The 25,306-nt window shown below is 39.5% G+C and overlaps 1 protein-coding gene across 11 annotated transcripts in view; it reads right to left on the bottom strand.

The window, feature by feature from the left end:
- elavl4 (ELAV like neuron-specific RNA binding protein 4) overlaps nucleotides 1-19,589 on the bottom strand; it is a 98,545-nt gene extending 78,956 nt beyond the window's left edge. For 2 of the 11 annotated variants that reach the window (XM_065248481.1, XM_065248480.1), the window contains exons 1-3: nucleotides 19,055-19,589; nucleotides 18,358-18,486; nucleotides 2,772-2,894 (exon numbers count right to left, since the gene is read on the bottom strand). In XM_065248481.1, coding sequence (XP_065104553.1) covers nucleotides 2,772-2,894; nucleotides 18,358-18,486; nucleotides 19,055-19,102 — 300 coding nt within the window. In that variant the 5' untranslated portion in view covers nucleotides 19,103-19,589. Of the gene's footprint in view, nucleotides 1-2,771; nucleotides 2,895-3,659; nucleotides 3,850-4,812; nucleotides 5,105-18,357; nucleotides 18,487-19,054 lie in introns of those variants that run through there. The other 9 variants (XM_065248479.1, XM_065248478.1, XM_065248482.1 and 6 more) reach the window with 8 other exon arrangements.
- Between the last annotated feature and the right edge of the window lie 5,717 nt (nucleotides 19,590-25,306).

The following is a 25,306-nucleotide window of genomic DNA, read 5'->3' as shown; positions in this document are numbered from 1 at the left end:
ATTACATTCAGAGGTTACATTTTGTGTTCTAAATCTGTCAGAGCCGTTGAAAACGATTACGCATCAAGATACTTTTTCCAATCGCAATGAAGAGCATAGCAAATAGATTACAGACTGCTGTTTACTCCTTTAACGTTGTCATGTCAGTATTGCGACGAGAGCATAAAGACTTAAAAATGGCATTTGGCACTGGCTCTAGTATGAGACTATACTAAAGGCTAATGTTGCATTGCCATTAATGTTACCTGATATATTCATAAAAAAACAGGAAATACTGTGTGAATCTTGCTTTGTGCAGTTGTATATTGTATATTACTGTACGTCTCATTTGTAAAAATGATTTCATATGTTCTTCATTGCCTCCCCTGGCTGGCTTCATGGCCACTTGTCCAAACGGCAGACCGATTTGGGTGATTCTCGCAAAATGAGGTGTCATGAAACATTTTGATTAAAAAAAGAAAATGTAAAGTAAGAGTATCAAAATAAGCAGCAGTTACAAACATCTCTTCATGTACTATTTTGCACATAATTTCAAATTACATCATACAAACCAATTTTGTTGTTTTTTCCACATTTAAGGGGAAAGATTTCATTACCGCAAAGTGTCCATGACTGGATTTGGGTTCTTTGACATGGAAATATTAATAATTAAATATAAATAAATAAATAAAAATAAAAATCTTTAGTGCATGTTATACTATAGACATTTACAGTAAAGAAACATGTGGTATTTGGTGATCATTGGTAAAAAGACAATAATAAGGAATAACATTTCCAAGACCAATTTTCTCATCCTCCCCAAATATTTTCAATGTTTAAGCCCTCAAGAAACTAACATTTTAAAACAAAATAGTTGGAAGGGACATAATTTACTGTGACACTCAAGATGGCTACCAAGTAAGCAGTTATTATTTTTTCTCTCCAGATAAAAGTTGAAATTTTGTTTGTCATAGTACTTAGACAACTTTTTAATTCTCATTACCGAAACATGAGTTTGTAAATGCATATATTTAATGTAATATCATGTTGCGATAATGATAATTTTTGTTAATGATAATCTAAAAATTTTTAATAATTCTACAAGAAATATTTTTTAAATCCTGTAAAAATAATGGTTATAGTAAGTTCAGACCTTAATCTTATATGTGCAAAACAAATTGGCTTCAAGGGCTTTTTAAAAATTCTGATGCTGGACAATAACCCATTTGTATTGTTTCTTGTGACCTAGTGTATCTGATCTAATGTCAGTCATTTAGTGGGCCTGTACAGTATGTTTACTACTGATCGGACTACAGCACACTGAGGGCATTTAATGTTTAAAATGACATATAAGCAGGCAAAAACTGAAGAAAATGGTGCTGTTTACCTTGTGCAGTAATAACAACAAATGTCCATTCTCTTTCCTATATATAGTGCATAGCTACATAAAGTACTTATTCATGATTTGCATGGAAGTCAGTCCAAGCTGGTCCTGACTGATGTTTCATCAGCTAAGGAAATATCTTCCAACAATATAAGTTTCACTTACAAAAATAAAATGTCTTTATACAGAAACGCAATACGACAAGTGCCCATAATGGTTTCCTCACAACCTTGTACCTAAAATATTGAAACCGAAACCTGTCCATGTTTAAAAGTCACGCATGTGGAAGCTCTACGGCGCCACCGACTGAGGACTTGTTGCAAAAACATGCAGTCGGTCAGATGGATGCTGCTGTTCTCCTGCAGTGGAACTGTGAGCGATGGATGCGGTTGTGACACGCACGCTCACAGAGCCCTGAGTCTATGCCGCCAGAGGGGCGCAACCTGAGCCTCTCTCTCTTCCCGACTCTCTTGAAAAATCAAGTGGCACACTTTGACACTCAGCTGTCATGTGTAGTCACGCTGTGTGGAGAGGGGTGCAAACTCTTCCACCCAGCCATCACACATCCTGGGGCATTTTCCCCACCCCTGCTGCCCAGATTTCAGCATCTCGGCAGCATGTCTTCTCTTCTTCTCTCTCTCTCTCTGTTGTCCACCTGCGCCCTCATCCACCCCTTTTTAATATTCCGTCCAGCTTTAGCCTTATTAGCATTGATATGCAACCTTGGAGTCGGACAACAAAGGAGAAACCCCTAAAGCGGGTAGTGAGGTGGGAGAAAAAATATAAGGAAGGAAGGTAAGAAAATGGAAAGTAGGGGACAATGTGAGGTGAAAGCGGAGGAGAGTAAATAATGAGCCGAGCGAAGTACAGATAGGCTCTATCTACGTGGCCATAGCTCTGCGTAATGGCCATTAGGAGAGTGTATTGCCGAGACGTCAGCATTGCGGAGGAGGTGGAGTAATGTATAGGCCTACGTGGAAGCTACAGTATTACCCCTTAACTTATTTCCTCTCTCTTCAATGTTTCACTATAACCATCTTCTCGATACTTGTAGACAAGCCCCCTCATTGCCCCTATGCATCTGTACCTCAGTAACACACGTACACACAAAGAAAATGGGAGGAAGATGGTAAAGCAAGGATTCACTATTGGGAATTGCCCTCTTTTCAATTAGCATTTTGATTGCATGTTAAAGCCCACACACAAACAGTTAAACATTTGCCTGGAAAATGAATAATGCTGCCCACATTTGAAGCCAAACAGCCATGCCGCTCAGGTTGGGGATTTGACAGTCATAGCAAGTTTGTTAAAACATAAATCTGTTCTGCTTTATCCATTCGAAACATTGCAATTATGTTGTCATGCATCTTTATATGATGTAATAATACAGGCCTAAGAATTTTCTTACCAAGCTCAGTTTGTAAGCTTTGCAACTCTCTCTCTCTCTGTTTCTGTCTCGGGGAGAGTTGGTTCCTGGCAGGCACAGTCTCCCACTAGCCTGGTGACAGCCGGGGGAGGCAGTCTCTGAGCCCTTAGTCAACAATGAACACATACACTTACACAACACACGTACAGCGCAGCATGCTTAGTGCAGCCTGCCCTATCTCTATCACAGTGATAGCGGATTGGTAAACACAGCCAGTCATCTCTAGACGTGCTTGAACGCAAACTACACTATGGATGGAAACACACCCTCGACACTGCCTAATAAATTCTCATAGACGTACGCACGAGGTCACTCCCACTCATTCTCATTTACAAACTTACAATCTGACACATAGACTGCTACACAATTGCACAACCTTTAACGAGTGCTCCTCGACATTACCGTAAATGTAATATGGATTGGAAATTTAAATCAGTTATTTAAGAAAACATATATTTTTATTAAAATACATCAGTCGTATAAAAAACAAGAATGTATAATTTTAATGGCGAGCATTAAACTGAAAGTGAAAATGAAGATGAGACCAAAAAAGGTGAGCATTAGGATTCTCTACATCGTAAATGGGCTTTACACCGCAGCATCTAAGAACCTGCTACACCTGTCCTTTCTTTCCTCTCCTCTCCGCCTCTCTCCTCTCTTCAGCCTTGTTCTCACATAAAGCTCCTCTTATCCTAAGATAAAGGGGAGGAGTAGCATGCAGAATTGAAAAAGAGGAGAAAGGGAAGAGAAAGAGAGAGACTCCAATGCTGCCACTGCAGCTGCAGGCAGTAAGACACAGCAAGGGCAAACACACACTCACGCACACATCCGCACACGCTTGTCTGCACAAAACCTCCGCAGCATCCTTACCATCTTAAACCCGTTCCACTCCATTTGTAAGTCGGCGGGCAGAGTTCTCGCCTATAGCCTTGCTAACGTCTCCTCACTTGGAGATCTCTAGCTATCTCTGTATGTATCTCAGCGGTGGCGAGGCAGCTTGCGGTCAGCAGGAGAGAGAGTGGGCATTCCTCCTCCGAGTGAGGCTGCTTGTGAATGCACGGGCTTCGGCATGAGCCGAACGCTGCAGCCCCACTCCCAGCCCCCTCCTCATTGGTGAGGTCAGAATAGCCCCCTCCTCCTCAGTTCCCTCACTGGCTGCCTCAGCTGTCCGTCATCTGCTCTACTCTGGAAAATTAACACTTTCACTCTGGCAGTCTTGCAGACGGAGGCACATGCGCTTTGGCTAACAGAAGCCCCTTTCAGAAGCAGCAATGGCAATCAATCGCTACTGTGGTCTCAGCTTGAGTTAGTGTAGAGTGATTGCACCTACAGGCATTATGGTAATAGGGTGTCTGCATAGCATTGCTAATTAATGCAAGTTAAAAGCATGCACTGATTGGAAATTATACTAAAGCTTTACATTGCAAGTATGTATATATAAAAAAGGCTACATTTAAGGATGACATGTGAATCATTCAAAACATTGATTCAATTCTATTCTATTTCTGGAAGAAGATTTTGCACATTTAAAGCGTTACTACTATGAAAAGTAGTAATTCTTGCATTAAACTATGCCAAGAAACAAGTGGTCAACACATCAGTTTGATTTCAAACGAGTTATGTACTTAAAATGGGCTAAGATACAAAATTTTGTAACAAATATTGATATACTTTAAACATGTTTGCTTATTGTAATTTATTGAACCACAAATTACATTTCTATTTTAGCTTGAACAGCGTACAGATTACCAACCCCACACACCTGCTCTGGAAGGACCATAAGTGCACACACATTCACACACATACACACCTTTACGCAAAATCCGCACCTAAATAATCTTTCAACAATAACATCGCCTTCACCCTTATTGTCACCGTGCGCATGTGTAAGAAAACGACAAAAAGCTGGATTTATGAAATTAGGAATATTACGAGGGATAAAGGAATTACTCAAAGGCTAAGGCTCGTGTTGCAATGATTTTCACCAGTGTTATTCTTCCTTATATGAGAGCACATTACTCACCATGACCATTCTCGTGTCCTGGGGTGAACGGAGAAAAGGAAAAACACGTTTTTAATCAAATAACCGGACAAAATGAATCTTGAGCGATTTTGGGGGGAAGTCGTTCCCGAAAGTCTTGAAGGAGGTGTCGCGTGGACCCAAGGACAGACGGATGGAGACGGGTCGGCTGAAAGATGGATAAACGCAGTCGGAAACTTGATACGGTCGGAGAGCGTTTATATTTTCGTGTGTGAATGATTGTGAGGGAGAAAATATCCAAAATAAAACGATGAAAACAAAAAAGCGGCCCCTTAGTGACTCTGTGGAGCTAGTAGTGCGAGCATCCCTTTTTCCTCCAGACCATTTATGGAGCGTAGTGCCAGGCGGGTGTGAGATCTTATTGGCTGAGCGGCGACAGACAGGGGGTGGCGCGCGCTGCTCTCGAGGAGACGGTTGAGGCAAGGCGTGCGCGTGACGCCTTTGGGGAAACGGCGGTTCTGATTGACGGCTAATTTGACCTTCTGTTGCGAGTGGAAGACAGGTACACTTAAAACACCTTTGCTTTTGGAGAAGTGTGTCAAAAAGAAACGGTACCACTGATTGCTCGGTTATTTGAATGGAATTATTTTCTATTTTAAACCTGAGGGGAAAATGCTTTCAATCGGCTGAGGTAACGTTAAAACACCATTTACAGGGATTAATATTTTATTCAAAAATTTTTAAAAGCCGTATCGTTAATTTCCTGTTAATCGAAGTAAATTATTAACAATGACCCATAATGTCTATTTCCACTGATTAAAAAGTAAAAAGATTATAAAGAAAAATAAAACACACATTCGCACAAACACACACACACATAGGCTACTACATGCAGTTGCCGCCTGCTCAGAATGATAAAATAACATTACCCAATGCATTATTTCTTCTGTTTCTTTTCTTCTCTAAGTATTATTGCCAACTCTTCCCACATTCTCTGTTGTTCGCAGCTGCACGCGCACTGAATCAATAATTAAGCGCGAGACCAGCCGCTCCCACTCCTGACAAAACCCATTTCACATCTCCACCGGTGAGGGCTGCCCAAGAGCGACTGCTCGCCGAATGAAGGGATTTCAGATCTTGTTTTATTTACCGAGATATGGAATTCATCACGGGCAAAAACACATTTCCTGCTTGCACCCATTTACTCCGCATATACAATCCTAATGTTGTGCATTCAATGGGTCTTCGGGGAGTTTTGTGTGAATGCGTTTCGCTCTCAGGTTTGTTGCGGAGAAATAATGGGGGTGTCATTTTAATATGGTGTGGGTCTTTGTGCTGCCGTAGTGGTACAATAGAACAAATCACAGGGCTGCATTGGGCTGGGAAACGTGTTGCGGCTGTGGTCTTATCGTCCCTGCACCTGCACTTCCTCTTAAAACCACAGCCGTGGTCCCTCACGGTGCGCAACTGACTTGACAAGAACACTTTTGGCATAAGAGTCCAGCAGCAGAGCCATAAAATATGAAAGACATTTTTTACTCAGACTTGAGAGCACAAACCAAGTAAAGCCTAATTTTGTGTACCCTACTTATATTTTTCCTGTACTCTTTAAATGCACAATAGCAGAATATTTGTATTTTGTCATAAAACATCACAACAGATCAGACAATATTCAATATATCTTCGAAGAAAATGTTTAGGAAAAGTTTTTAGTTACAAAATAAACATACCCATATGAAAATATACTGTAGAAATGCGTGAAATATTCACATAATGCTAAAAAGCTCATTAAATCCTGCTGAGCACAGGCCACCTCTGATAAACGGCAAACTAGTGTTTTGCTTCCTATTGCACCATGTGGAGAAATGTGAGTTTTTGAAGGCATTACCTTTCATCTTCCTCACAACAAGACATTAATTCAGGTCCCTCCCACCAACGGTTTGATTCAATTATACACAGGACCTCTCTCATCATAGCGCAGACAAACTTGAGTCACTCCATTAACCTCAGTGTGAGTTCATCTGAAGTCTACCAGACACTGACGGTAGCCATCACTAAGCTCTCCACAGCCTTCAAACTTTGTGCTGTTAAGCCCGTACAGAACAAGTAGTGATGCTCTCCACTGTTAACTCATCATTACATGGGCAGCAGTGTACATTGACTTTACACATGATGCAGGCTTTAATTTCTGTACTGTGCAGAGAGATGTATAATAGCTATCAGTGTATAAGTGGGGTGGCATCTACATTCTAGGTTTTTCATTCATATTATTTGACAAGAAGGCATTTCAGACATGCATGTGTGTGTTTGTTTGTCTGCATGTGAGAGCGAGCGATCATGTGGGTGGACCCTCCTGTATATATATATATATACAGCTCCTTACAGTATCAATAACAGGTAAAAGATAAGAATATAAATATAAAATAAATAAAAACACTTCACCATTAACATTATTAAAATGTATGATTACTTGTATTAAGACTCAAAAGAACAATAGCAAACGTTTCAATGTTTGTGATGACAATGGATCTCTCTTTCTCATTCACACACTTCCTGTCTCTTAGAAATTTTTATAAAGGACCAAATGCCAGGTGTGGGTCTTTGTACCAGGATGCTTCAGAGAGTCAAAGACTCTCAAAACAAATCAAAACAGATGTACTTATTTGCAAAATTTAACAGATCATGAAACATATATGAGCATAATTTTATCCTAAGGCAAATCAGAAATATCTGCGCTCCGATATAAAATGTAACTTTTTTGTTTTGGGCAGCATTAAAGGGTTGTCAAAAGAGCCGGGTCTTTTTTAAGTACGGGAACCACCGCAGAGCCGTGTCCACCGGGAACTTATGCCTGCGGTTGTCAGTCAGAAACTTTTCATAGACGCAACCGCCAATGCAGGGTCACTGAACTCCACAAAATCATTTAAATATGTGCAGAGTCGCGTTACTCACGTTCAGAAATACTTCAGATTTAAAGCGGATCACTGAGAGAATGAGCAAAGTGTCGGGAGGAAAGGAGGGAACACATTAAAGGCGTCGGCTGGATTCATTAGAGTTCAAGCAGGTGAGCTTTTTAAAATTTTTTACATGGGTTAAAAATGAGAAAACCCATAGATTGTAATCCTACCTAACAGATTTTACACAGCATGGGCTTTTTGATGACATATATACAACATTCTTGTGTTAAAAAGTAGCAATGTTTGTCGTTTTATCCTTAATATGCATGCAGGTACTTACATTTTTGTAGTCTTTTGTAAATGTAATACAATAGCTCAGTCTTGTTATTTAAAACCAGTTATTTAGTGCCAGTTGCATATGCATCTATGTTCAATCAGTTGTCTTACTAAAGTTTATTGTATTTGTCTTTTAAAGCATCAGAGGATGATGTTCATCAGCATGAAAGACCCCAGCAAACACACAGAGACAACAGCTGCTGAAACCTTTCTGCAACAAATACATTTTATGCTTGATGTATAAAGTAAATACAGAACGGCAATGCTTTTTTATTATTATTTTATATTAACCTTTAACTTTATTAATAAACAAGTGTTTAATTAGCATGTTTTTGTGTTTTGCTTCGGTATCAAAATCAGTACAGAGAACTGTAAAATTTTACTGGTATCAGTATCGAACACTGAAATTTTGGTATTGTGACAACATAATGTCATACACTTTCTGAAATCTATCTAAAATCATTTTAAAAGAAAAAATATATATTATACACAGTTTTATGACCAGGTAATAATAGAGTATAAATTTATGAATATATATATATGTAAACATTTTAACATTAATCTTGATGTCTTCATATTGAAATATCAATATTATTTTCCCGTCCATTTGCAATGTATTTATATCTCCTTTGTATCTTATTCATCCATATGATAGAGCGTTTTGAATCGCAGTCGTATACAGCAGCAGTAGATGCACAGGATGAGGGAACGCGTCCAGTATGACTCAGAGGATGCTTGTGACCCTCTGTTTCTCTGTTCACTCCTGGGCTGGGTGGGGACAGATGGAGGGAGGGGTCTTAAGGATTAGACAGGCATGAGGTCTGTGGTGGGTGGTTTGGCCAAGAATACTTGGACACTTTGAGTGGGAGGAAGTGACCTCAGGGATCTTTACTATGGCAGAAAAATGTGTGTGTCTATACACATAAATGACTTTCATTTAGTCATCATGCGTTGGATATGCCTCTCAGAAAACCGAACAGCAGGTAGATGCAGTCAAACTAAGATTGCATCATTTTATATAAGACGCAGTCATTTGTCCTTCTACCCACTTGCATTGTACGCCAGCCATTTTGCCAAATGGGCTTTTTATGTAGGTATTGTTGCGCTAAAGGATGCCTGTTCTGACCACCGTTGGAGCGGTTTTATAACAGGGCAGCTAATGTAAATCGCATAATTTATCAGCTGTCAAAAACCCATTAAAAGTGAAGCAGCATGTGAATTGAGTAACGAGCTAAAAGCAACAAGGCTAATTGATTTATTTTCATTCTGTAAAATGGTCTTTTATACGCTCGGCAAACTAATTGACACTGAAAATGTATTCGCTCATGTTTTTATCTCGGACACAGTCGGCATAAAGTGGATTGTAATTTTTATTAAGTGTCATCATAAAATGAAATTTAAAATATGCACAGAGAACAAGTTGTTTTTATGTATTCATGCCAAAACATTTAGTCTTTTCATTTCAAAATTTTATGTAGAATTTTTATGGTGTTTTCCTTCTTATACTTCGTTCAGATGTGTGTGATTTTGATGGAGTAAGAGGTTTGGTCAAAGCCTTTGCTAGCTGAGCATGTAAAATGTCACTTTAGTTTTTGTTCACTCAAACACTCAGAGACACACGCACACACCCAGGACAATCTCTCTTTCTCCCTTTCTTTCTCTCTCTCTCTCTCTCTCTCTCTCTCTGCCTGTACTCCTTTGTTTCTGGAGTACCTCTGATCCTCAGCGGCCGCTTAGCTCCAATTAGAGCATCCCACCAGCCTGGCCTCTAACACAAATACACACAAATACACACACAAATGCTTAGCCCCAGCCTCTTCTCACACACTGCCTCATTTGAGCCCTCAATCTGGCTAATTACTCTGAACCTTACATGCCCCGTCCCTTCCTTGCTTGCAAACACCACACAAACACACACACCACCTGACTCCTTTACTGGGCCACAAGCATAAATCCAAATACTCTTATTTGTCAAATATTTCAAACCCACACTGAGTGTGTTACCTGCGCTGCATCAGTGTCCCTTCAATGGCATTGATTTTCTCCATATGCATCCTACACATTCAATTCAGTTTCCAGTATGAGCATCAAGCATCTATTCTGAGAGCGGAACATGTTAAAACATGCATCAGGCATGGTGATAATTGTTTCATCCGAGCGAAATCTTCCTGTGAGATGGAACATTTATTTTGTCTCAATTTTCACCCTGAATAATAACAGGTTTATTTAAAGACACCGAAGTGTAGATCCCTGCAAACTGTCAGCTCAGTTGTGTTAAAAATTGCACATCTCATTTGGTGCCTTGTTTAAAAAGTTAAATTGTTCTCCGAAAGCATTTTACTTTCTCCCATTCTTAGACTTTTAGTATTAGACTATATAAAGTACATACACAACACTAAGTATTAATAATAAAATAGATTTGTTTTTAATATTGTAAAAAGTGCATAGTTTAACTGAAAGCATTCAATGAGTTCCTATAATGTTTCAATGCAAGACTTTTAAAACGTAACTATTGCATATAAAGAACCCTGAAATGTTTTCCAAAAATGCTTTATCTGTTCAATTACGATTTTTTGAAGAGACAATAATTTATTTTCTTTCTCCTTACGTCAAATTCTATTTTTTATTTGACATATCCCAATTGTCACAATTCTCATTCGCTTTGGGTTTAAGGGGGGAATTTTCCTCCCTCTGAAGCAAATATCTCCCTCTGTCAGAGGACATGAGTATCACCCAGTCCAATTCCTGTTCCTGTCACCTTCTCAAAAGAGAACCTCGACACCACATCAACTCTTTATGGCGGCTTCACCGCCAGGCAGCACTGCATGTGTCAGGCTGCTGAGCTCAGGCTCGGCTCACCCAGACGGAGCCCGCCATGTTAAGATATGAGAAAACCTGAGTTGTTCTGCATAGTCAGGCAACTTTAAAGAAAATGGGAATCTTTTTGCTGTGATCAATATTGTCCATATAAAATATGGGGTCATCAGTGTTTGTCATGGTTGAAATACTACCAAATAGTTATGCTGACTTTTACTTGCACCATTAAGAAACACCCTCATTATATAGAGGGAAATAAGATAAATGTGGTGCTATTGAACCTCTGAGCAAATCTGGAACCCGGTGTGAGACTTTCCTCGCGGCCTGTTTCAAACAAAGGTGACATTGAGCTCCTTTCTGATCATCTGAACATCACTGATGATTCTTTCCATCTCATTTGCTTGTTATGTGGTCGATGGCACTTGGCTGGAGGGAGACCGAGTGATGGTGGAGATCGAGTCTTGCAGTATGACGCTTGGCTGTAGGGTGGTCTTTGCTGTGTTTGATCGCAGTTGGAGCTCTCGATCACGATGAGGAAGACCGCTGTGGTCCATCTGGCCTGGTCTTTAATCAGTGCTTCCCTTCAGAGAAGAGGAGCTACATTTACTACTGTATGTTGACCAGGCCTGGTTTTGCTAAGAGCAACCACAAGATGAATGTAGCTTTTATTAGACTATTTATTGCAGAGCAACAATAAATACTCACTGTGCATTTCAATAAGTCTTTATTGAATTTTAAAAATTGTCTTTTGGCGCCTAATCATTTATGCTTTAACATAAAATCACTAGAATTTCTTACTTGAATTTTAAGCTGTCTAACTACAGGCTCGCCTCTTCAAAAGTTATTGTTATCGATGCTGTTTTTTGGAATAATAGTGTTTCGTTTTCCTCACCAACATAATTTGATTCTTTTCTTGAGAGTTTACTATGAGTTATCTGCAAAAGTCAGTCAATTTTGGCTCATTGTTATTATAAGTACAACTCATATCTCCGGGGTAAAATCACCCAGAAATATACCATCGATCTCTCTTCTTTCCTTCCCTCATTCCTCCTGTTCCCCCACATATCTTTCCTTGTTTGTAGATACTCCATCAATGTGTCTTTCTTAGCCCTGGGAAAAGCAACGTCAGTATTTCTGTACCACTCCCTCCATCCTTGCTGTCTTCCAGAATTCATGGTGACTTACTTAGCCAGAACAGGAGCAAGAGAGCAAGAAGAGAGGGAGGAATAGATTTGCAGAAAGAAAAAGATACAAGAGCCGCTAGTTGTAGACAGAAGGAATGCCTTAAGATGCAATTAGCATATGCAACTTCTTTTTACGCTCTGCCCGAAATGGGGTTATTTTAGTGAGTTTGTATTGATGTTTTTGAACAAGCTTCATGGCAGAACATTTAATGCTGAACACTGCTGTTAGAGTGAATGCATTATTAATGCAAGGGGAAGCTAACGGGGACCAGCGGCTCCTCGGGGCTGTGAAGAGGACGGTTGGCGTCTCAGAGGAAGCAACACCACGCCTCAAAGGTCTTCCTCAGTAATGCACACATGCCAGGCATCCATCATTTATTCATGACAGTCAGGCGCCTCCAACTCCCCCGAACAATTAACGAATCAATGAAATGTATGGGTTCAGAAACTATCAATTCGGGGAAACAGCGCAGTTCGTCAACGTGTCAGCTTTTGGGCACAGGCTATCATTCAGGCAGAGAGCACATTTATCACTTTAGAAACAGCCTGCGTGTCATAGCAACGCGGCTAATCCTACTATAAAATGGCCGCCCAAATCTAATGGATGATTGGACTTTTTTAATAACAACCAGTCTGTGTGTGACTGCTTTTGCTAATGTGTTTAGAGTATAATCCAACATTTTGGATCGACTGTGTCTGAAAGAAATGCGGCTTCTTTTCGTGGAATGACAGCTTGTTTTTGTTAGCTTGGTTAAAGAAGGATAATCTCTTCTCTTAGTGGTCAGTGCGTTCATGCTCCTGGTGTGAAGAATGAAACGGCTACGGATCATGTTCATCTTAGAAGATTACACTAAAATGATAGTAGCATGTATAATTCAACAACTGTTTTTGCCTTCGGGGCTGTATTTGAGCCATAGAAGTAACATGGACGCAAAATAAAAGAAAGAAAGAGGAGAGTGAAATTGATGAAGTACCCGTACTGCTTTTTACACAACAGCGCCTTTGCAATTCCTGTTCAATTAACAAAACCATTAATTACAGTACTTAAGCAAAGCAGGATAAACCAGACAGCCGAGCATTCGTGCACTTAACACACATTCCTGCGTAAGCACTTAACGTTTCTCTTTTAAAATCACTCCATCATCATTCCTGAAATACACGTAAATGTGCTTGCGAGAACTGAATCATTCAAATTCCCTTTTCTGGAAAAGTACAACAGCACTATTGTCTATTGAAATAAACATGAACTATTTCTGCTTTTGAAAATACAGACAGTTTTAGTGTGCATTCTCAGTAACAAAGTGCTGGCTCAGCCCTGAAAATTACTCTTCCTTTGTAATTTTTTTTGCCTTTCCTGCTTTTTCTCTATTTTGTATCTTTTCATGGTTTTACTTATATAGTCTCAATTGAAACACAAAGCTTTCGCTGTTCACCGAATCCTATGTTTTGATGTTCATTTTCTGTGCAGAAATCACATCCCTGAAACTCCAAATAAAGGCTAGACCTTTATTCTGTACGTGAGCCTGTTTTTCTTCTGGGACCATCATCGGCAGAACTCGCCCCCTGCCACTGAAATCACAGGCTTTTTACTTCCAGGTCATGGTGCCTGTATCACTCATGCTGACCCCTGTCTTCGCTGACTTTCTTTTCAAAGAGGAAAAGGCGAGAGCCTCTTACGACCTCCAATCTGCTTTTTTCTTCATCAACACCCAGTCCACGTGAAATCATCAAAAAGTAAAGGCAGTGAGAAAAATCAAACCCTTCCATAGCGACATAGGGCTCATAGATTCAGAAGTGAGTCTGAGGTCCCTGGAGGGACGTGTCTTCCACTACATAGGCATAGGGGCCAGATGTCACCTGTCCTCCCAGGCGAGAGGAGCTCTGGTGGGGCTGAGACTCAGCTGAGGCAGGCTGCCCTGGTTCTCTCTCTGCCTGGCTGGATACACCTGCTCCTCGCCTCATTGGTGATGGTGCCCAGTGGAGCGTTTTTTTCATTTACGCTAAATCTCTTGCTCATGCACCAGTGTCCTGAAGCATATATGTGTTTACATGAGTGTGGATAATTTTATTTAGCTTTTGGCCTTGTGCGAATGTACACATAAACACACAGGTTGTAGCTATTTCAGGGTTTTACTATCCATTCGGACCCGACCCATGCACAAACGCACACACACAGAAGACACAGACACTGCAAACATGTGATCAGATCATTCTCAAGATTGCATGTTGATACATTATTGTTTCCTAATAAGTGCCCTCGTTGTCTGTCCCTGCTTTACACGCTAATACTACAAAATAGGCGTATATTTCCTTATAGCCAGATTGCTTGCGGTAATGCATGATACAAAGGATGGTCCCATGTCTATTATGGCTCAGGTAGCCCTTACTAGTTCGACCCAAATGCAGCACACAACCAAGTTGTGTGATTGTTGTTTGTCAAAAAGACGCATTCACTCCCACTTCCTATTTTATTGAATTTGCGCATGTGTTCCTCAGTTCAATATCACATCTACTGACAATACATATGAGCACAGACTGTCACCATAATGCTCAAGCAATATTTGGATGCTATCCTGTGCAGCATTTGGCGTATGTCTATTAAAAACAGGTGGTACTCTATCTCTAGTGCATGGTAGCATTCGCAGTTTCTGCACTTGTGTAATTTACACATGCACTCACACAAGTTCGCTCTGCACAAAGTGGCAAATTTTCTCAAGAATGTCGTATATGAGTGTGACCGCTGAGTGACCTGCAGGTTAAACAGTTTATTGTTGTGCCCTTCCTTCCAAAATGGCGAAGCACCATGAGAATAGCGGCCGCCCCCAATGCTACAGATGATAAAGCCGCAGGGCTCCAGGAAACGAATTACGGTCTGTCCTATACGGAAGTGTCGGAATGTAAATCGAAGCGGAATATTGATGGGAAACGCTTTCAATTCTCAGCAATGAAAATGAAACGCTAGTGTCATATTTGGTTTAGCACTGTACCTTTTGTGCCAGGCTAAATATACACAGAGGTAAAAAGGTACTGGCGCCTGTATTCTAGGGTGAACGCTAATAACTTGGCAAGGCAGAGACGTTCTACTAGAAGGAGAAAAGGGTTCTTATTTCTGTACAGGAAGTTGATCCACTGCAATCTAGCGCTATTGTGTTGAGAGATGTGAATCTTTTCACAGTTGATGAGTCTGCTTCAGTCGCCGCTCGGCTGCTCTTGTGCAGAATTCACGCTTACACACACGCTACGGCTTTGTGCGGGGGTAGAATGCAGCACCTGTTCTCGGTACAGTTAGACTGGGGTTGAGCAGCACAAATGAACTAATTTCCAGGGCTACATTGAACAGAGGACACTGCAATCACAGCAGGAGGAGCCTGTCGAGCCAGCAGATGGGCAGAGCTAATCATTGTTGTGAAATAGAGATGACCCTGCCTATCTCTCGTACTGCCAACAGACATTTGCCAATCGCTCCTCAATTCCCTTTTCTCTCCCCCTCATCTATGTTTGTTTCTCAGCTCCCTCTAACGAATTTAGGAGTAAATGTAGTCTTCAAAAAATGGTCGAAAATCAAGTTGGAAACCAACACGCAGCCGTTTGTGATACGGTAGAGCAGCTGTAACCCCTGAACTTCTGGAGTGTGCACGCTAGCACATCAGCGCCAATCAGAAGCTGATTTTCTATCCAGCGAATCTGCATGTGTACGGATTAATATCCGTAACCTTATGGCGAGTCACACAAGTTTTCATTTGAACGTGCCGTTTTTCCTGTGATTGCGCTTTTGTGATATTTCAGTCTTTCATCATTTGTGCTGAATGCTGAAAATGTTCTGTAATTGGAAATCGTACCGTATCCTGCTTAGCGCAGTATCTCGAGTGGCAATGTGTCATGCTTAATTAAAAAAAAAAATGCTACGGTTATTAACCGTGATTAGAAATCAGTTCAATGTCTTTTGGATGTTTGAGAACCCATGAGAGTGCTTGGCATGACACAACAGTCAAACACAACTACTGTGTCCTGCTACTTTGCAAAAAAGAAAAAGAAAAAGAAACGTTAAAGCGCTCTGATAACCTTTAGTAAATTATGTCAGATTTAATGATCTATTGCTTGTAATGATTACGCTTGGCTTTTAATGTCAGTTGATGTTTGTTAAAAATGCTTACGGATTTAGTTTTGCTTGATTGATTTACTTAATCATAAAACGCAGTCATTATTGTGATATATTAATTCCATACCGTGCGTATGGAAAATAATTGAAAAAGCTTCATTCAAATGGAACGTTCTAGTCATTTTCTCCAGCAAGATGTCTGAGAGAAACCTAATGCACATTAAAATAAAAAATCTCCCTAAAAGGCATACACACACAGACCTCTACCTCTTGTCTGTACAATGATTTAATGTATGCAAATGATCTGGCTTCAGTTAATGAAGGCACCATTAATCACTGTAACGATGCTCTGCTTTAACCTGGTTAATTACAATCTGAAATGCGAGTTGTGTATTTACGGATGAATGCGAGACAAAAAAAAAGATTTTTGAACAGGCCAGCAGTACAAGATTGCAACCATTGTATTAAACAGTTGGTACTTCTATTAAAAACTGAAATATTTTCGTGACCCAAAACTAACAATTTGTTATTTAATTTTTACTCGTTGACAATGGTATGGGTAAATATTGTTTTGCATAAAATCTGATATTTTGTATAATGAACAGCACTATATTATAAAATTAAGGAAGAAAAGCTCATAGTTTTATTTAGTTAATTTTTATCTTTTACATTAAACGTGTAAACCAAACATTTAAACATCATAACATCAACAAAATCAGGGTTTGTTGACAGTCTGAGAGTGAAGGAGACCAAGCATGTTTATCTTTCAAAAACATTAAATTGTTAAAAATAAATAACATTCTTAATAAAAATTTTCATAGTTCCCAGCAGCTTGCACCACATTCATATCGCTCATTGCGTATTAATTTGTCGTATAGCCTTTTTACATTACTAGGCCAAATAGTAACTGATTGCTGAATCACACTATCCCAGATTTTCGTTAAACCGCTATGTAGTTCAAATTAAAATATTGCGGTTGTGACTAAACCTGCCTGCTTTTACTTTATCTTTTCAGAGCTAACCAGGATGAATAATCAAAATGTTTCAAAATCCCCGAGCTGCCAGGGATTTTAAGAGAAATGCGTGTATGCACCTCGGAAAGGTTTAAAAATCTGCTGTCTCTGCTTATGAACACCCATCCAAAATGCGATCGCAATGTGTGTGCACGTTTGGTTTTCGCGTGTGTGTGTTTGTGCCCTGGCAGAGGAGCTCCTGTGCTGTCACTATGAGTCTGATTTGTGTGAGAATGTGGTTCGGCTCCAGGCAGGCAGGCTGATCCTGTTTTGTGGAGACGAGGAACGAGAGCCCATCACAGATTAGACACCCACAGTTTTGTGTCGATTTAATGCACCAAGTCAGGGATTTATTCTTAACCGACCGACGCTTACAGCACCAGCCAGAAAGTCAGCCAGCCAGGGCTTTCCCATGCACTCATCTCTATAACCTTTACGACAGTCGTAGAAGATCAGAAATAAATGAATGAGAATGTTTCACACTTAAGTGAAGATGTTTAGATTTTTGCTGTATATGAATGTCTCACCGATCTATCAATTCAATATTAAACCTTGTTTAGAGATTGTAAGATGTACACATCCATCCATTTTTTTTACAGTATAACGCTTTTCATATGTAGTGTGACGGTTGGAGCATAAAAATTAATATAATAAGTTGTATTTTATAAAATGGCATATCACAACATTACCACCTATCAGTAGTACAGGAATTAAATAGCTTTTGATGTCCTGTAAATGTTTCCTATAGAAAAAATACAATAAATCCGAATGTGTATTACAAGACACTCGATCCACAATAAAACATGATCATGCCTTTGACGTTTCCAAAGAGTTTTGTACTGAGGCGCGAACATTTACAAAGTTATTTATAAATTTACAAACACAATAAAACCTGTTCCCTTTGATACTCAACTTTAAAACACTGACTTAAGGAATATAAGCACGCACACACAAACATACGCGCCACACTTTCAATTTCAGGCATCAGTACACAAGTAGCCACACAACACATTTCGAGCAGTACAATACAAGCAATGGACTTACACAACCTGCTTTTTCCTCTCATTCTATCTCTATAACTGATAGAAAGATCTAGTCAAAGCAGGCGGCCACATCATCACACAATGATGCATGAAAACATTCGCCCGTAGGGCTGCACACATTCACCTAAATTAAGTTACTATACTGTGCTACGTCTATTTTCTCTTTCATTTATCTAACAAATCTATCTATCCTCTTACCCCCAGCTCCCTGGCCCCCAGTTGGCTGGACGAATCTCGGGGGAAAAGCAGCGAGCCCATGCCCGGGAACGAGCCTTCCGCCTGGGCTACTGCCGAGTTCTGTGAACACCTTACCATCATCTTCAGACACTGCTCACGAGGTTTACAGGGAAACAGAAAGAAAAGAGGAAAAGAACAGAATTCTAGCCAGGGTGGTAAGGAAATATACAGGCTAAAGAAAAGCAAAAAGTGGAGGGAAAGCGATAGCTAGACTGCCACGATGATAGAGCGCCGTGTGCTTACGTTTACATTCGATTCGTGCTACACACACACACACACACACGCACGCAAACACGCACGCAGTCGGTGTGAGCCCCAGATGGGCAAGTCATCAAGCAAGCTCAGCAGTTACAGCTATCTTGCTTTGAGTAAATGAGAAAATGAAATGATTGTGCGTGGGAGAAGGAGAGAGAGCGAGTCTAGTCTCTCATCCATTACAGTACGCCCATAGAGCAGAGAGGTTCTGCCTTCAGCTAGCGAAACGCTTAACTGGACCTAAACGCTTCGTCCCTGCACATTCATTTAAACCTCTGTCAGCCGCAACATATAGAAGCACGGGCACATTGATAAAACACACAGAAACGTCACACACGACGAAATGATGAACAGACACTTAGAGAAGTGAGGTGACTGAAGAAGAAATATCCAAGTCCTTTACCTCATTGCTCAACAAAGCAGCGTTCAGTGTTCGGCTGATTTCAAACATCTTCTTGTTGGTGTTTCTTGTCGCCCGTCTCGTTTTTGTTTTGTTTTGTGTTGGCTTTTCTGTGTGTGCTCACGTAGCTCTACGGCTCCTTTTCGCTCTACTGGAAATGGGAATCGGTCCCGAGAAAAAAAGAACGAAAAAGAAACCGATTAAAAAAAAGAAGAAAAGGATGGAGAAATCCTCTATATGTGCTGTCTGGTTGGATGTGTTTTCTCTCTTCTCTTGCGCCCTTGTTTTCTGGTGCACCTCTGTTAAATGTGGCGCTAGTGCCCTGGCTCACGGCACACGACTGAAGAGTCAATATTTTTTTATTTTAGCTCCCCAGAGTCAGCACATTAAAACAAGCAGTCGGTCTGCCGGGCTTCTTTCCTTATCTGTCCTCCACACACTCGCTCACACAATGCGCTCCGATCCTCACACTGCTCTGTAGCAGATTAGTCCATCCCAAAACATAGCTCTTAGTTTAAACTCTCTCTCTCTCTTTCTCCATCCCTCACCCTTTTTCTCTCCATCCTTGCTCCCTCCCTTCCTCACTCTTTCTCTCCTTACTACCCCCCACCCCACTCTCTACACTCTCTCTCTCTTTCTCGAGCATGCTATCCTGCAGCTACAGTTCACTATGTTACCACAAGGTGGGAAGACTGTTCATAACAGACATGACACAGTCACATCTGCCTTTCCTGGCTCATCCTTTCCTCTCTGTTTGGCTTCACGGCTCCTCTACTGCTCGCGGGGTACACATGAACGACTTGGCACCCTCTCACCTCCATTCTCCCCTCTCTCGCCTCCTCCTGTGCAGCCATGGCATTATGACAGCCACGTTTGATGCATGGGACAAGGCTGATTGATAGACCAATTGCATTAAGAAAATTTTGACCAATGGCACCTTGCCTTAGAAAACCCCTGCAGATATGTCAGCGTATCGTTCCCGGAGAATGTAAGAGTCTTCATATACAGTACAGTGGTTCTCAAGCCGGGGGCCCTGAGATGGTGCCAGGGGGGCATTTTAATGACATTTTATAAAATACATTCATTTATCATGAATTATGTGTAATTAAATAAACATAAGGCTACTAACTAACAGCACTACATTCATTGAATAATTTATTTTGTTTAATTTAAATTGTAAGTTTTGGAATATTTTATGTCATAAATTTTCTTTGGGGGGCCATGAAGGGATGCACCGTACACAAGGGGGGTCGCACGCTGAAAAGATTGAGAACCGCTGCATAAGGGGCTAATCACACCAACCGCGCTTTAAACGCTTCGAACCGCAAGGCGCGACGCACTGCCTCTTTTAAAAAAGAGCAGTGCGACGCGGCTTTTTATATTGCTTAGCAACCACCGAGTCAGCTGTCTTGTCAAATCAAATATTGAAGAGTGAGCGCTCTTTTGCTGTTAACTGTCATATTAGCAGAGACTTTAAAAAGAGGGCGCTTGCTCTGACCTTGTTTGAGGATGAGAGGTGCACAAACACGCAGGAGAAAGTGAGCGAGTGGAGTCCGGTTCTTCAAAGCAACTGTAAACATCCCTCACAACAACGTAAGGCCCGCCTCTCCGCTCATTCGATTGGACAATGCAAAGATGCGAATGATGTCGGGCACTTCTTCGCACTCAGCGTTCCTTCAAAGGCGCGTACTGCGCCGGCGGCAAAAAACGCAAGGCTCTCAGAGTGCACAAACAGCGCGCAAACGCTCCCTGCCCATAGAATATCATTTAAAAAAGGCGCCTGCAACTGCCATAAACGCTTTTGGTGTGACTGGCCCCTTAGACAACAACATACTAAGTATTTTTTTTTACATAAATTAAGCATGCATTTATTTTAAACTTAATTAGAATTTTGATATCCTCAAAATTATTTTTTATTTGAGAGTAGGTCATTTCATACATTAAGTATATTTACTGTACCTTGGGACCAGATAATTGGAAATATAGCTTAAAAAGTGAAGGTGGGTCTGAATTAAAGACCACAAAATCATTCGAAAAACCATTTGTATGGGAATATTTCTAGCAATAGTCAACATGTATGCATTTTATGCCAATTAGGATATTAAGTAAAAATCATGTTCCATATGTATTTTGTAAATTTCCTATCGTAAAAATATATAAAAATGTATTTATCATTAGTAATTTGTGTTGGTAAGCACTTCATTTGGACAACTTTAAAGGTTATTTTCTCAATATAGATTTTTTTGCACCTTCAAATTCCAGTTTTTCAAATAGTTGTATCTCAGCCAAATAGTGTCCTATACTTACAAACCATACTGTACATCAATGGAAAGCTTATTTATTCAGCTTTGTGATGATGTAAAAAATCTAAATTTCAAAAAATTTGACCTTTGTAAATGGTTTTGTGTTCCAGGGTCACATTTGTTTTCAAATGCCATTTGGTTTGATATCTTGCTATCGAATGCAATGATGCTCATGATTTTTTATGTTGTTTAAGTGTCCAAATATGATTTGGGACCACTGTAGGAATGGCTATAAAGCCTGTTTAACAAATTGAACAGGCAGGTTTTGTGTTGTAACATCGCACTGTGTTTGAATTGTGTTAAGGTGTAATTGTTATGATTCATCAGACATAGTTTCAAAAGTTAGAATGTAATACAATTATTTTTTGATTATGAAACTTGAACACTGACTCCCACATACCAGCCAAAACCAAGGTAGAAACAACCAATAACTTTAATTCTGTTAAAGATTTCCATGGAATAATAGGCAACCTGATTCCCATCACAACAAATACGTGTTTAGGTCTTTATATAAAGCCATGTTTTCATGTAAACAATGTTTCAAGCTCCCGTTATAGCATTGCTTTTGTTATAAGTCTTTTAGGGGGTTTACTTTAAATATCTATTTTTAGTGAGTGACTTTGGTGACTCATGTTCTTGGCTTTAAAGGCTAAAATTATTCCTTTGTAATTTTGTTTTCTTTTCCCATATAAAAGAAAGTATGACCATATATGAGGTCATTGTTATTGATTTAGTCATACTGTAGACTCACAGATGTATTGCCATCAGACAGTGACTATGTAACACTGTAATCTTACTATTTAAAAATACAGTCATTACCAGTGTTGGGCTAGTTACTTCCAAAGCGTAATACATTATATATTACAAATTACTGTCATTTGAAAGTAATTAGTTACATTACAATATTACTGTCTCTGAACTGTAATGAGTTACACTACTTTTGCGTTACTTTTGAGTTACTTTCATCAAAATAACAGAAGTATGACGTGGCAAATAAAATATAAAATATTAAAATGTAGTTTATCGATGCTTATAAATCTAGAAGTTATGTGTTGGCCCTCGAGCTTTGAATAGGCACTGTGAAGACTTATGGCAAAATACAGTAACAATCACTGTCAGAATCATAAACATGGACAAATGATCTGGTAAAAGTCTGGTAAATGATGGTAGACATACCAAACACAATAGAGCTAGAGCCCACTATAATGCAACCTATAGACTAATAACATGGCAAGACACGCAACCTCTTTTCATTTCTATTCTTCACTTTTGATTCAGATTCACAGCACAAACCTGGCATGCACTGGGTTGACACAACTTATCAAAAAGTGCTATTGGAGGATCAGGCCTCAAGAAATACAGCTCATTTCAGTACAATATAAGGATTACATGTAGACTAACATATAAAACATAGACAAACAGAGGAACACTGCTTTTTGCCAAACAATGAATATACGTTCCCATACAAAGGCTGGTAAAAACTTTAACCAGTGATGTTTAAATGTACTATTTAAATAACCATGTTTAAGTCTACATTAATGTTATGTTGTAGTTTAGGTTGCTGTTTGTAATAAAACTGTAGATAGCATAGGAATAGCCTAGCAATCTATTATGTATATGGACTGTAACCATAGCAACGTTAGCTTACCTTGTCATTGCTGGTGTGGTGAAATGGATTTTACTGGCAAGATTTCTAAAAGTCTCTTTACTTCTGAGGTTCAAGCAGCATGGGAGACCGATAACGTTAGAAACTTTCTGTTGCTTTTACTTAGTGCTCTCATTCGCAGTATTATGCGTGTGCGACGCTACCGGACCTGATTGCGACCACTTTAGTCAATGCTTATACGGCCGCGGACTTCCCAGATTCGGCTCTTTAAGAAACGCGTCTATATTTAACGCGCACCGCGTTCAAATCGCATTTTAAATACAAAATTAAAGTAAAAATGAACATGCTGCATACAGCACCTGGAAACGGCCATACGCTGCGTCCCAAACCGCCTACTTCCATTCTATATAGTAGGCAAAGAGTACGAGAAGTAGTGCTTTTCGCCTACTATATAGTATGGAAGTATGCGGTTTGGGACGCAGCCTATTTTACCCGCAGATTTTTCCTGTGTTGATGCTGGTCGCGCGCATTGGTCAAAAATAAAAAAATAAAAATAACACGGTCTATTTTTGAAATGCATTGTTGTAACGTGCGCGTTACTAAGACTGTAACGAGTAAAATATTACCAAAATTTGATTAGTAATGCGTTATATTACTGCGTTACTGCAAAAACTAATATATTACTGTAATATATTATATTTTGTAATGCGTTACTCCCAACACTGGTCATTACGCATACAACATTAGACTTTCACACGATTCAATGTTTTAAATGTCAATGTTAAAAGCTGTAATTAAGAAGAGGATGGAATTAATCACATCTGGTTTAACATCTTAATTCATTGTGCTTTTTGGGTTGAACAATTAAATATTAATTGTTTAAATACAAACATTAATATTGGATATTTTTTTGTCAATAGAAAATATGCTTTGTTGTTAACAGAACACAAGCATATCACAGCTTCATGTTTTAACAGTTGCAGCTAATTAAACGTTTTTTGTTAAACTCCTTAAATAAGATCTTAAGCGGAAGATATTTTCATGTTTTATTGTAAAACATAAAACACACCAGTAATAAAATTAAATTGTCGTTAAAAGGGCGGTTGCTAACAAGTTGCTACATGGGACTACAGACTTTGTTTGGGACTTTAAACGTCACACATGAAGATCCCAAAAACAATTCAACATGCACTGTAAAAAAATTCCGTAGAAATTTCAGCTGGGTTGCCGGTAATTTACCGTAGATTTAAATTTATGTTTTTTACTGGCAACATTTTGTTCAAAGTTAAATGAACATTAAACATTTACAAGTCTTTGTCTTTACAGAGTAAAACTAAAAAAGCAGCATCAAGCAAAACATTCTGGGAAACAAAATCTGAAGCAAAAAACAGAAAAAGGTTGATGATGATTTGTGGTTCACAGAATGCTTTGCATGAGGCTATTATTGTATAGTTTTATTCTATAAAGATAAAGACTTGTTAATATTTAAAATTTATTTAACTTTGAACAAACTCTTGCCAGTAAATAGCATAAATTTAAAATAACCGGCAACCCAGCTGCAATAACATTGTAATTTCTACGGAATTTTTTTACAGTGTGGGCACAATCGGGCACAGTTCCCAACAAAAATTAATTTTCTTATCAGGAAACATGTTTTTAAATGTGTTTAATAAAGTTTGAAAGAGTTCTCAAAAGCTTGGTGGTAATGACGTTGGGATGTCGAGAGACTGTGGTGTAGTTCGCTGGTAGACTAAAGGTTAGCTTTATATTTGTAGTAAACGCATTTAGACTTTAAAATTCATAATGTTACTTTTATCTGTGAAGGTCGTTGTTGTTGGACAAAACTTAAAAGTGTCTTTTGTTAAACACAGAGCGTATTTTTTGCGATATTCCACTTTATGGGGAAAATTAATGAGCTTTTCAGCATCCCACTAACTTGGTTGGCCTACGTCATCCCTGTGGCACTCCTCTTTCTGTCAAAGAAAAAACACACAAAGCAGACATGAAGTCATTTTCAACCTGTTTTGTTGCTAGAGATTTTCAAGTGTGAAAAGCTAGGTTAGCTGAAAGTGGGTATGAGTGCAATAAAATGAGCCGTTACTTCTTTTCCTCTTTTTTCAACTTCATTTACAGTACAGTATGATCTGATCTTCAGGTCCCTTGAGAGGCGTGTGCCCAGTTAATAGCAGCCTATTGACATCAACCCATCTGTTCAGGTGGACTAAAGCCAACAGCAAAAGAAAATGGATAGATAAAGAAAGACAGAGAGAGAGAGAGAGAAGCCTGCGTTTATACGTCAGAGCGGGTGTGTGTAAGTACGTGTGTAATCCTTTTTGATACCTAACA

This window comes from Paramisgurnus dabryanus, chromosome 11 (genome assembly GCF_030506205.2).
Source record: "Paramisgurnus dabryanus chromosome 11, PD_genome_1.1, whole genome shotgun sequence".
NCBI classification, from domain to species: domain Eukaryota; kingdom Metazoa; phylum Chordata; class Actinopteri; order Cypriniformes; family Cobitidae; genus Paramisgurnus; species Paramisgurnus dabryanus.
This window is presented reverse-complemented; position numbering and strand designations above follow the sequence as displayed.